Source organism: Carettochelys insculpta, chromosome 1 (assembly GCF_033958435.1).
Source record: "Carettochelys insculpta isolate YL-2023 chromosome 1, ASM3395843v1, whole genome shotgun sequence".
NCBI lineage: Eukaryota > Metazoa > Chordata > Testudines > Carettochelyidae > Carettochelys > Carettochelys insculpta.
The window spans coordinates 3,826,934-3,839,291 of record NC_134137.1 but is presented as its reverse complement, the minus strand read 5'-3'; the positions used below and the strand labels follow the sequence as shown (position 1 = coordinate 3,839,291).

The following is a 12,358-nucleotide window of genomic DNA, read 5'->3' as shown; positions in this document are numbered from 1 at the left end:
AGTCGATGACAAAGAATATGTGCTGCAATTTTTAAGCTCAGCCAGTGTCCCTTACCAAAAGCAACAACCAGTTCTGTAGGTTTTTTGTTTTTGTTTTTGTGAAGCTACAGGCTGACACAGCTACCCCTCAGAGACTGATAACAGTGTCCCTTAAATGCCTTGCAAAAAATGTTAGAACATATTTTCTTTATTAAAGCTGAGTGGGTTTAATGTGTCATTAATTTATTTCTTTTGTGTATGAATTGAATACAGTTCTGCTGTCAGCTAATTCCTCAGTTATCTGACAAAAAGAACAGAGCTATCAAGAGCTGAAGTAACCCCTGGAATTACGGTTAAACTGCCCTCCACCCAACAAAAACCAGAACTGACTCTCTTAAAGCAAATCACAAGGGGAAGGAAAGAGAGGAGTGAGATTGTCTGAGAAAAAGGCAGAGCAGGGATGGCCCTTTTTGGAAGAGCAGTGGCAAACTACAAGGCCTTAAGGTAATGTTACAAGCAAGAAGAGAGGTGGCAACTCAAAGAGCACACATAGCCCCTTTCCCCAGTTTGCTCATGCTGACCAAAGTAATAAGGTCTTGAAAGGATTCCGTGCTCATTCAACTGTCCTATAAGTGATTCCAGAAAGAGGCCTCAGCACTACGTCCCCACCCAGCTCTACAGGGAGCTTCGTCTCAGCATGAGCAATAAACATTAGGTTCTTTTATGAGTAAATAGCAAGAGCAGCCTGTCCCGGATTTGCTTCGTCCGCACCCCATAGATGATGGGGTGCAGCACGGGGGACGCCAGAAGGTGCATGTTAGAATTGAGAATGAGGACAGGTAGGGGCACAAAGGGACCAAACCTGTACATGATGGAGGAGAACAGATCCGGAATGTAAAAGGCTAAGATGGATAAGAGGTGGGCTCCACAGGTCCCAAAGACCTTAAGCCGGGCGTCCTTTGTGCGGAGCTTGAAGATGGCCCGGAAGATAAGAACATAGGACACAGAAATTAAAAATATATCAAGAATGGTCACAAAGAATGTCACAGGGGCACCATAGTAACTACTGATGCTGAAGTCAGCACAGGACAGGGACACCACAGTTATGTGCTTGCAGTATGTGTGGGGGATGATGTTGGTTCTGCAATATGGCCACTGCCTCGCCAGGATGGGATATGGCAACATAATCAAACTACCACGCAGTACTACTGCCAGGGTAATCTTGGCCACCATGCAGTATTTGAGAATGGTGGAATGTCTCAGGGGATGGCAGATGGCCACGTAGCGATCAAAAGCCATGGCCACAAGGATTCCAGACTCCATGGCTGTAAAGCAGTTAATGAAGTACATCTGGGTGAGGCAGCCACTAAAACTGATCTCCCTGGAGTTGAACCAGAAGATACTCAGTGTTTTGGGAACAAAGGATGTGGACAGAACCAAGTCAGTGACAGCCAGCATGCAGAGGAAATAGTACATGGGCTCATGGAGGCTTGGTTCCTTCTTCACAATAAACAGGATCGTGCAGTTTCCCAAGAGAGCTGTGGCGTACATTGTGCAGAAAGGGATGGAGATCCAAACATGAGCTGCCTCCAGGCCAGAAATGCCTAGCAGGATGAAGGTGGAGGGGTTGATGAAGTCACTTGTGTTGGAATCTGACATGGAGTAGGCGAGAACGTGTACAACTCTGAAGCAGAAGTTTCTCCTAGAAGTATTCTACGTTCCCTGACTTCCAGTATCTTCCTAGACTCTAAGGGGAGGGTCTCAGGACAACTGCCTGGATGGAGAGACAAAGTAAATATGAGACACTACATGCAGTACTGGTGAAACAAATTGCTCTCTCTTCACACCAAAAATGACATTTTCCTCATTCAGAAACGTTAATTATGAACAACAGAGCCTACTAATGCCAATTCCAAATATAATGGTCCTCCACGTGTCAATAATCCCAACGTGTTGTGCTCTGTGAAAACTTAATAGGCAACTGCAGGAAACATGAGTCTGAATACCAATTACCCATCATTGTTCCTAATGCAATGAAACCCAGCTAGAGAGCCCACGCAGTGAGATCTCCCCACTAATTCACTTGATCAAAATCTGAGGGTGGAAAATATCAAACCTTTGGCAAGACATGTGTTGAGGGAAACATCCCACCTAGAACACACCTCAGAAAAAAGACCTGAGTGTTCTTGATAGCTCTTTTTGCTGTAGTGGTTCCATCAAAGACAACGTCTGGATATCCAATGAAAGGGATGGAAAGTATCCTGCTGTGGACATTTGTTTTGTTTGGGTCACTCTGCCTGTAGAAAGGACATAGCAGTTAGAAACGGAGTTTCTGAGACAAGTTATGGGAGTGGGGGAAGCTGCCAAGTGGGAACAGAACGAAAATTCCAGGACTTTTAATTTGGGGAAGTGACAATGAAGAGGGCACATTACAGGAGAAAGAAGTAAAGAATGGGAGTTATTCCTTTCAAATGGACAAAACAGGTAGATGTTCCCTACCACCAGTTGATTACAGGTGTTTATTACATGGCTAAAAAGGCGTCCTTCCATGGTTTAAAAAAAAAAAAGTGGCTAAGAATCCATTTCAGAGTGAAAGGGAAGGAAATAAAAGGCTGCTATGTCAGGAGCAGGAAAGCAATATCTAACTACTGGAGAAATGAAAATAATGGATGGGAAACAATGCAAACCAGGTGTTATGAAGATCAGTAGGGGTCATTAAGGAAATCAGGGAAAGATGCTTGGCTGGCCTACGTATAAAAAACAGGGGGTTATTGTCTACACTAAGAAAAAAAAATAAATCCCAGACGAGGTTCTGACAATTCCTAAAAGGAGAAAGAAAATGTGTTAATGTTGCTGAAAAAGTGGCTCCTTCACAAGATAGATTTGTGCTCCATTGGAAAGAGGCCGCGTGAGGTACTCAGAGCACATGAGGTGATGAACTTTTCCTCAGTCCACACAAGCCGGATGTTACAGAGCATCTGCTGGAGAATCTTAGGCTGCTTCTACACATGCATCCTCCCGTTGGAGGTGCCATGGTAATGAGGCAATTTGAAGCAGGCTAATGAGGTGCTAATGTGCATATCCATCACCTCATTAGCATAATGTCAGCCATGTAAATTTTGAAGTGCACACTTTGAGTTGCAGATTGACAGTGTAGATGGGGGCAGCTTTGAAATAAGCGCCCTACTTCGACATTCCCTTACTCTGACCTAATTTTGTGGGAATAAGGGAATGTCGAAGTGGGACACTTATTTCGAAGCTGCCCCATCTACACTGTCAATCTGCATTTCAAAGTCTGCAGCTGACATTATGCTAATGAAGCACTGAATATGCAAGTTAGCACCTCGTAAGCCTGCTTCAAATTGCCTCATTACCATGGCACCGCCCAAGGAAGGTGGCATGTGTAGTAACAGCCATAGAGTTCTGATCACCAGAGGTATGAACTTGCAAACCAACCTCACTTCTCTTTTTGAAGGCAATTAAATTGCAAATCAGCCACGCTTCTTGTTTTGAACTAGAAATGCACAACAAGCAACAGCAGAGCCCAAAAAGTAAATTCTGTGTTAAATATGAAGTGTCAAAAAGAAAGAAAGAAATAAACAAAGAAAAGTTAAAAGATTTCACCATAAGCATGAGAAACAATGAAGAATTGGGTATGGGATTAGTTTGAATAAAACTTCTAGGATAATAATTTATACTAGTCAAGGAAACCAGTCAGATACAGTAAACCTTAATTTCTTTAAGGCATTTCAAGTATTATTGGAAAATATTCCTATTAAAATGAATAGTATCAGTAGAACTCATATAATAGAGATTGAAAACTTTTGCAAAGAGAGAGCAGTGGACAAGGGGCCATTGTCAGAGAATGGGGATGTTTGTAGTGGTTTTTTTTCATGGGTTACATCTTAGTTTGAAGTTATTCGATATTTTTATTAATGATCTAAAAGCAAATGGAATATCGCTGCGAACAGTCTTCTCTGAGTACCTTCATTCCATAGTAAAGTGCCTTTCTCTGAGGAGGGAGCCAGAATGCCTGTTTTGGAGAGAATGACAGTGGACATTACTGAATTAAAATGTTTTGTTTGCATGAGCCCAACTCACTAAACCCTTTTAACTCAGCAGATCATATTGGAGAAACTGATGACGTCCAGTCCTAGCAGAGGCTCACATTCAAAAACGGTTGAAAAATTAGAGAGGCTGCCAAAAAAGGCAGGAGGCTGGAGAAAACGCAGGGCTGTGAGAGACTAAATTTACAAGTGGTGACTTTCATGGGGAGAAAACCCTGGGTACTAACGTGTTCTGCAGCACAGCAGGGAAAGGCAGAGGAAGAACAAGGGGTTGAAAGCAGAATCTAAATTTCACATTGCCTTAGCACTAAATCCAGCTGGGTGAGAAGTATCGGAGAGGTACCCAAGTTAGTCTGTATATTCAAAAACCAGAAGAAGTCCTGAGGCACCTTGTAGACTGCCAGATATTTTGGAGCATAAGCTTCTGTGGGTAAAGACCCGCTTCGTCAGATGCATGGGGGTGGGGTTCAGAGGAGGATTTAAAGAGGGGGTCTCAGTAAAAGGGAGGGCCAGAGCTGACAAAGTCTATTCAGGCAGGGTGGATGTGACCCATTGTCAGTTGCTAATGTGGAGGTGTGAACACCAAGGCTGTGTCTACACGAACCCCCTCGTTTGAGAAGGGGCATGTTAAAGAGGGAGTTCAAAAGATGCTAATGAGGCACTGCCATGAATATTCAGCTCCTTATTAGCGTAATGGCAGCTGTGGTGATTCAGAAGTGCCGTTTTCAAATCACATGCTGCCAGTGTAGCTGGGAGCAGAGATGTCTCACCCATGTGGAAAAGCTGTTGTAATTGTTCAGTGAGAGTCCTGTTGATTTGTGTTAAAAGGGGATAAAATATATCATAGATCCCCTTACCTCCGCAAACGATTATTTTGGGGTGGGGAGGTGTGCTGTAAAACCAGCATACTTCAGCTAAACGTGTTGTCAAGAGTGAGCGGGAGAGGTACAATAATACTCATCATATGGCTAGTTCTAATCATGCTTTGGGCATTGAGACTACTGAACAAGTTGCAAGAGATAAGTTCCTTTACATACTGAGTTGGATAAAAAAGTGCACCTGTGATTAATTCCCAACTCACTCGGACAGGTTTGGGTCTCCAGTGGAGGGAGTGTCCGTGATGAAGAGCACTGTCGACTCTATCTGCCCCTGGGTCCTCCTGCTCTTTTCTTTCCAACATGTCCCTAGCACCTCCACGCATCACAGCAAACAAACATCAGGTCAGAGCACCCCGTTAGCAGCCAGAGGCCTTGAACGCCACAGGAGAAGGGAACAGCCTCTGTGCATCGACACACAGTTGGCTCAGGAGGTCTTTTCCCTCAGTCCTCACTCCAAGGAGAGTTTTGCCTCAGTGAGGAGTAAGGAAAGCGTGGGTCACAGCCTCAGAATGTGGCCTTGTACTGTACATCTCTTAATCCCCTTCAATCTGAAGGTTCTCCTCCGCCACAGAAATACAGGCACCTCGGCATTGGAGGCCACCAGCCAGTTGGAGGGCCCAGGAATGGGGGACATTTCTGCATGTGGTATTAGAAAAAACTCACCCCTCTAACAGAGTCCCTGGGATTTTTGATGCTTGTGCTGAGCAGAAAGGACGACAGATTCACTCTCTATGTCATCACACTTATGCCGCACTGGTTTTCTTCATCCGCTGAGCTGCTCAGCAAGAGACGGGTCCCCATGAATCCTGAGAGGGAAGCATCTTCCCCCAGAACCCCATCAGGTAGCCATGTTCTACGCCTCACTCACCCCAGCATCTGCAGCAGCATCCCACACTGCGAGCTGACAGAGGGTGTGTTTGTGCACAGCTTATAATATAGCTCTGTGCAGTCACAGGAGTGGTTCACTCAGTCTCTGGAGGAGAAGCAGCCTCGGGTTGCAAAGAGACTGGAAAACAGCCTATCTGCACTTGTACTATTTTTCTGGGTTTAGTCGTAAACAGTAATGAGGGGACATTCCCAAAGGGAGAAGAGATCTCTGGGGACTGGGCTGAGTGAGAGAGCAATTTGCTGTTCGGTGTATTTGTGTATGTTCAAACATTACAGCTGATTAGGGAGGAAATGTACAGTGAATATGTAGATTTCCTTATGGTATGATGCCCTGTAAATGCCCGGGAGGGCTGGGTGCATGGTACAAAGACAGAGCAGTAGTCTAATGACTGAAGGGAGGCAAAAGAGTCTTCTGCAGGTGTAACTGCCCAAAGGTGGACATGAATCAGAGACCTCTGGAGCTTAGTGCAGGAGCCTCCAGTCTGAGCTGCAGCAGAGACGCCTGCAGAGGAGGCTTAAGTACTAGAACCCTGGGCAGTGATGCACATACTGCTGGGCTTGGGCACCACTGTTGCCATAAGTCAGAATAACAGGAGTGTTTTGCACAACGCAGATGGCGTAACTTGTTTCAAGTCAAATTATTTCAAACTTGGTGCAGTGCACAGGGCACTGCGAGCCGACACTGACGGGGTGGCTGATCGGGGGAGTGCTTGGCGCCAGAAGGAGTTCCTTTTACATCCCAGTCTTTAACTGCTAGGACAGACCATCCCTTCACAGAGGGCAGCCAGTGCAGCTGACAGATACACCAGGAGTTTTCCCCTTGGCAGGCGGCCAAACTCAACGCCCAATTTCCAGCACACTAGCACCACTGACCCTAAGGGGTTAATTAGCCAGAAGCTGGCTAGGGTTCTTTGGTTGTGTATGGCTCGATGCAATCACAGGAGGAGTCAGGTTTAGCGTAGTGGTTACTGTGATTTATTAGAGTGAAAAGTTTAGCAAGTAAGAGGTGTGAACTTACAGGTGATTTAGATCATTAAACTTTACTTTAGTTACAGCTTAGCTTCAGTTACAACAACAACAACGACACTTAACCTATTCAATGCGTGCAAAATACATAGCAGGTACACATACAGACCCACTTCTTCAGACCTGGAAATTCTGATGACAGTAAACTGGCACAAAAAGAGTTTAATGGATAGATAGGAATTAAAAAAAAAGATAGAAAGTTAAACTCTCTATGTGCCAGTTTACTGTCATCAGAATTTCCACATCTGAAGAAGTGGGTCTGTCCCACGAAAACTCATCTCATAAATTATTTTGTTAGTCTTTAGGGTGCTACATGACTGCTTTTTATGTTGTGATCATACTGTGCTGCAGCTTTCATTCAGGGATGTCCAAAATGCCTGGTACAGAAAAGTCTATGTGCACATATCATCAATATATAGATAGGTAAACTGAGGCCCAGGGAGGCTTGAGTTGCCCAAGTTCACAAAGAGGCTGAATGGCAGGATTGGGGACAGAAGCCAGGATCTGTCACTTTCTTACATTGAACATGATATCCCCATCACCCCAAGAAGGACATAGACTCCTGCTCTGTCAGGGACTCCTTTTTGGGTGGGATGGAGAGGAGAGGTTGGAAAAGCATCTGAGGTTTTCAGGCTGAACTGGAGTTTGTGAGGTCCCCATTCCTGGAAGGTGTGAACTCCACAACTGCTCTTCTGCTCTTTCTCAGGAACCTGACAAGACACCACGTCAGCTGGGTCGCTTTCAGGGGACGGACTCACTAGAACTGAAAAAATACATCTGTTCCTGTGGACAGAGCACAGCTGGGCCTGCCCTGAGGACAGGGGCCTTATCTGCCTCCTAAAGACGCCCTGGGACAAGTGAGGCCTTCTAAGAATTACACAGACAGGATTAATATTGGCACTGGACTTTTCCTCTCCCTTTCGCTTCATTTCCTCCCAGTGTCTCTTAGGTGGTATTGAAATCTAATGTTACTGATGAGTAAGACTTTCTCGGGCTGCCCTGATTGGAAGGTGCTTTCATTCCCTTGGCTAACTTTCTTGAGTTCACTGACGCCGTTGAGTGTGCGCAGCAACAGACACACACCGTGCAGTGCGATGGTCTCCGTTAGCTCTGTCGCTCACTCCTGAGAGAGGAGACTTTGCCTTCATCTTACAGAATCCTAAGACAGCCCTGGTAGCAGAGAAGAAAGCAGAGGAGGGGCAGAGAAAAGTGGGCTGTGGTGAAAATGCAACTGAACCTTCTTGGAGATGGAAGACTGAAAACTCTCGAGGAGGTGAAAGTTTGGGTAGTGCAGTTCACTCCAAAAACAGATTCTGTCAGAGTTTCGAGACTGGGTTTGGTGAGGAGGAGTTTTGAGACTGCAAGCAGCGAGGTTCGGTGAGGAACACTAATAGAAAACGCAGCCCTAAGTAGGACAGGAGTTGAGGCAGTCGGCTTTTCTGCTATTCAATGCAGCATTTGTCTGCACTAGATCTTTTGTTCATAAAATTTTGTCTGTGGGGGGGTGTAAAAAAACCCTGACCCCCCTCCCCAAAGAAGGGGGCCATAATGGACAGTATTATACCAGCAGGAAATACTTAGTGCCAAAGTTTTAATTCTTACAGGAGGGAAACTCTCTCCACCAACTGCGCTACTGTTCTGTCCTTAGGGTAGATGTCGCCTTAGTCAGGCACAGAGAGTGGGTTTGCAGAACTCTATGGAGCCATGCTTACTGCAAAAGAGCAAAACATGCTGAGGGCAAAACAATTTATATGGTAGCTAGATGGACCGGGTTCTCAAAAGGATCTCAGACATTGTTCCCACTCCTACCCATAGGCCTGGGTGCCAGGCAAACCTCCCATCGTGGTCAATGACAATGGCTAGGGCATCTCAACTCTAGGGTACTTTCTCCACTCTGGAGATATCTCTGACTGACTGAACAATGCATATAGTTCAAAGTAAATTCATTTTAATCAAGGGGAAAGGAGGGGAAAGGAAAGCTGGGAAAGGGGAGAGGAAAACATGGAATATTACCAGCAACTCTCTCTGAAATGTGGGGCAGTTCACAGTGTCCCCGAGGCATCCTAGGCCACTGCCCAGGCCACGTCTGTACTGCAGAAACACTGTGGGTTGTGTACTCGCTCTGGTGGCAGTGACACACCCACGACTCTTCTAATAAATGTAGGCCAATTCTTCAATGTGACCAGCCCCCAAAGACCGGGCTATCTCTCTTCTGGGGTGAGGGCATCTCATTGGGATGTGCCCTTTATCCAAGATTCCCTCCCCTTCTGACAGTTCTGGGCTGTTGGGAGAGGCCTCAATGTGGTCCCACTTGTTCTGTCATTTATTACATGTCTGGCATCTATGGTTACACAGTGGTACGCAGTTATCAGGTCTCAGGAGACCCCCACCAAACGTGCTGCTATGGGCCCTTATCCTGCTTGGGGAATCTGTCTTGAACTGCACTGAGACCAGCCTCACCCACTGGCTTTGGCTTGCGATGAACACCTCTGACCCATTGAGTCTGATCATTTCATCCTTAGACACAATTTGATAACTTCGGTGCCCTGAAGTTATCAATCTGTGCAAGAAACAGCCATTGGAGCTCTGCTTGAACTAACTCTGGCATTCACCCACCACATCCTTCTCGAGGCATTAGTCAGTATATTGACTGGTTTACATTCATGAGGTAGACTTGCCCCAGGCATAAGCCCTACAAGTTCTCATGAGCCATAAGTATTTTCTGGTCCCAGCAGCACTCAGCAAGCTCTTTCCCCCTCTAAACTCTCTCCAGTCTTCTGCCCACTTCGACATTTCCAATCTGCCTAGCAGGGCTCAGGGAATGACTGTGATTCTCTGCTCAAGCTAGTCCTCTACTTAGCACAGCTTTCTTCTTACAGGCCCATGAAAGTTCATCCTTTTGCTTCTTTCTCAGTGACTTTTGTGCTATTTCTTTAGTGTTCTGCTGGCTATTTTTCACATTCTTTTCTGGCCATTCTAATTATATTTTCACACTTGATTAGCCAGAATTTATGATCCGTTATACTTTCCTCAATATAGTTACAAAGAGGAAGCCGTGCTAGTCTATACACTATCAAAGCAAAAAGCAGTCAAGTAGCACTTTAAAGACTAGCAAAATGGAGCCTGGTCTGGCTATGGTCTGAAGAAGTGGGTCTGTCCTACGAAAGCTCACCTAATAAACCATTTTGCTGGTCCTTAAAGTGCTACTTGACTGCTTTTTCCTCAATATAATTTAACTTCCAGTTCTCAAAGGATGCCCTTTTGTTTCACTTGGTTGTTCACTTACGCTCATTCAGAACCGAACAGAACACAATATTCCAGATGAGGCCTAACCAGAAGAGAGGGGAACAGAAGAATGACTTCTCATGTCTTCCTTGCTCCAGTACTCCAGTTAATGTATCCTTAGAAGATGTTTGCTTTTTTTGCAGGAGTGTCACATTGTTGACTCATACTTAGCTTGTGATCCATTCTGACTCCTAGATCCCTGTCTGTAGTACTCCTTCCTTGACAGTCATGTCTCTTTTTGTACATGTGAAACTTATTGTTCCTTCCTAAATGGAGTATTTTGTCTTTACCCTTATTGAATTTCATCTTATTTACCTCTCTCAAGGCTATCCCCCATTCTAACACTCCTAGTTTAGAAGGTGGAGGCCCACCCGACTATCTCTCAGAATTGCTACCCTGTGTCTTTGAAACGTGCACATTATTTTGAAATATTTTTCCAAAATAAGGGGCATGTTATTTCAATGTCCAGGTAGACCTTGTTGCAGGAGGAGTCAGCAATGCTTCAAAAAAGCACATTGTTTCATCATTTGGCACTGTTTAAACAGCTCCAAATGCCGAAATAGCCTATTTCAAGTTTGGCTGTCATGTAAACTTAGCCCAAGAGACCTTAAACATATGTTGCCTCTCTGGCCTTCTGCTTAAAAGCTTCCTAAGGTCACAGATTCCCTAACCCTGGGAAGTAGCTGCCACCACCCAAGTGAGAATATCCTTATTTAGAACCCCCCCAGGACACAGTTGGGATATCTTCCTGTGAGTTAACCCCAAGGCTTACTCCTCCCTTAGGAGAGAGCCTGAAAATAAATATATAAGGAAAAATGAATAAACTGCAATCTGCAATAGCTGACCTTTCAGTCTTAAGTATGTATATGCATACAACCTCCTTCAGGACACAGGAATCCATTCATTGCCTTAAGAAGTGATTTATTAGCAAGAGATATAGGCAGTGAAGCATAAAGCATACTTGGCTGGTATGTCTTATGGAGCAACTAAAAAGTGCAGAGAATTTCTTTCCTGGGATGTAGTTTAGAAGTTACAGTGAACAGTGGGGCACATCAGCCTGCCTGAAGAGTCACACCAACACACAAAATAAAAAGGTGACCTGACTGCATCTGACTAAACAATTCCTATCTGTACGCCCAGAGGTCCCTGTGACCTGGATACTTACTGAAATCCTCCAGGCATGGTACAGCTTTAAATCATCTCTGTGACTTTCTCCTCCAGCCTCTCAGGTGGTAAACGCTTCAGTTCAAACCTCCCCTCTTCCTTCCCTTTGGCTCACCTGGCTGCTTGCAAACCAACAAACCTTTACAGACATTCTTTCATGAGAACGTCAGACCATTTCTCCACCCTTCAAAGCAATTCTAATCACTCACAATTTTGTATTTATTTATTTAAAATATTTTGGTATCATCCACAAACTTTATAAGAATACTTTCTGTGCCAATAGTTAAAATTCCCCATTGCTTTTCTCTTTTTTTTTCCTAATCTCTAATCCTGCACAAATGGTCTGTAATACATCTTCTAGTGCCATCTTCTTAATAGCTGAATATAGATTACAGTAAAAGCCCAGTTATCCAGCACTTTTGGTTAACCAGCATGCTGAAGGGGATGGGTGACATTAGATGACTGCCCACTCCCCAGCCAGGGGCATGGAGTGAGGAGAACTGCCATCCCCACCTCAAATAACTTGCACATTTTTTTATTTGGCATCCACGGTTCCCTGGGGATGCTGGCTAATAAAGCTTGTACTGTACTGTCAGGAAGGGTTCTATGATACATGTGGGTTCATTTCAGATATGTTCTTTATTTGATTCTACCCTTTATTTCACAAATAATGCCACTCTCCCCCGCCCGAGCACAGCCTGTGCAGTCCTTCTGATATACTTTGTACCCTGGTATTACTGGTTACTTTCACTTTCCCTCAGTCCGGCAAGTTTCTCTGATACTGATTATATCCATATCCTTACTCAGTATGAGGCCTTCTAGTTTACTCACCTTTTTATTCAGACTTCTAGCACTTGCACTACCCACAAGCCGAACTGAATCTGGGATCTCCAAAGCTTAGTGCAGGAGCCTCTACGGTTTGAGCTAAAGGCCATCTGTCAGTCAGCTAAGGCTGTAGAGAAGAGACACTGTCTGTGGAAGTGGCCTAAGTGACACTACATTGGCTAGTGAAGCACACCCCTAGGTGTGTGGATTGTATAATCATTAGAAAACTTGTCATTACTTAGCTGT

The 12,358-nt window shown here is 44.8% G+C and overlaps 1 protein-coding gene across 1 annotated transcript; it reads right to left on the bottom strand.

The window, feature by feature from the left end:
• Positions 1-690: 690 nt before the first annotated feature.
• On the bottom strand, positions 691-1,638 carry LOC142002139 (olfactory receptor 52M1-like). The gene has a single exon (XM_074977993.1). The coding sequence runs from the start codon at positions 1,636-1,638 to the stop codon at positions 691-693; it is 948 nt and encodes a 315-aa protein (XP_074834094.1).
• Between the last annotated feature and the right edge of the window lie 10,720 nt (positions 1,639-12,358).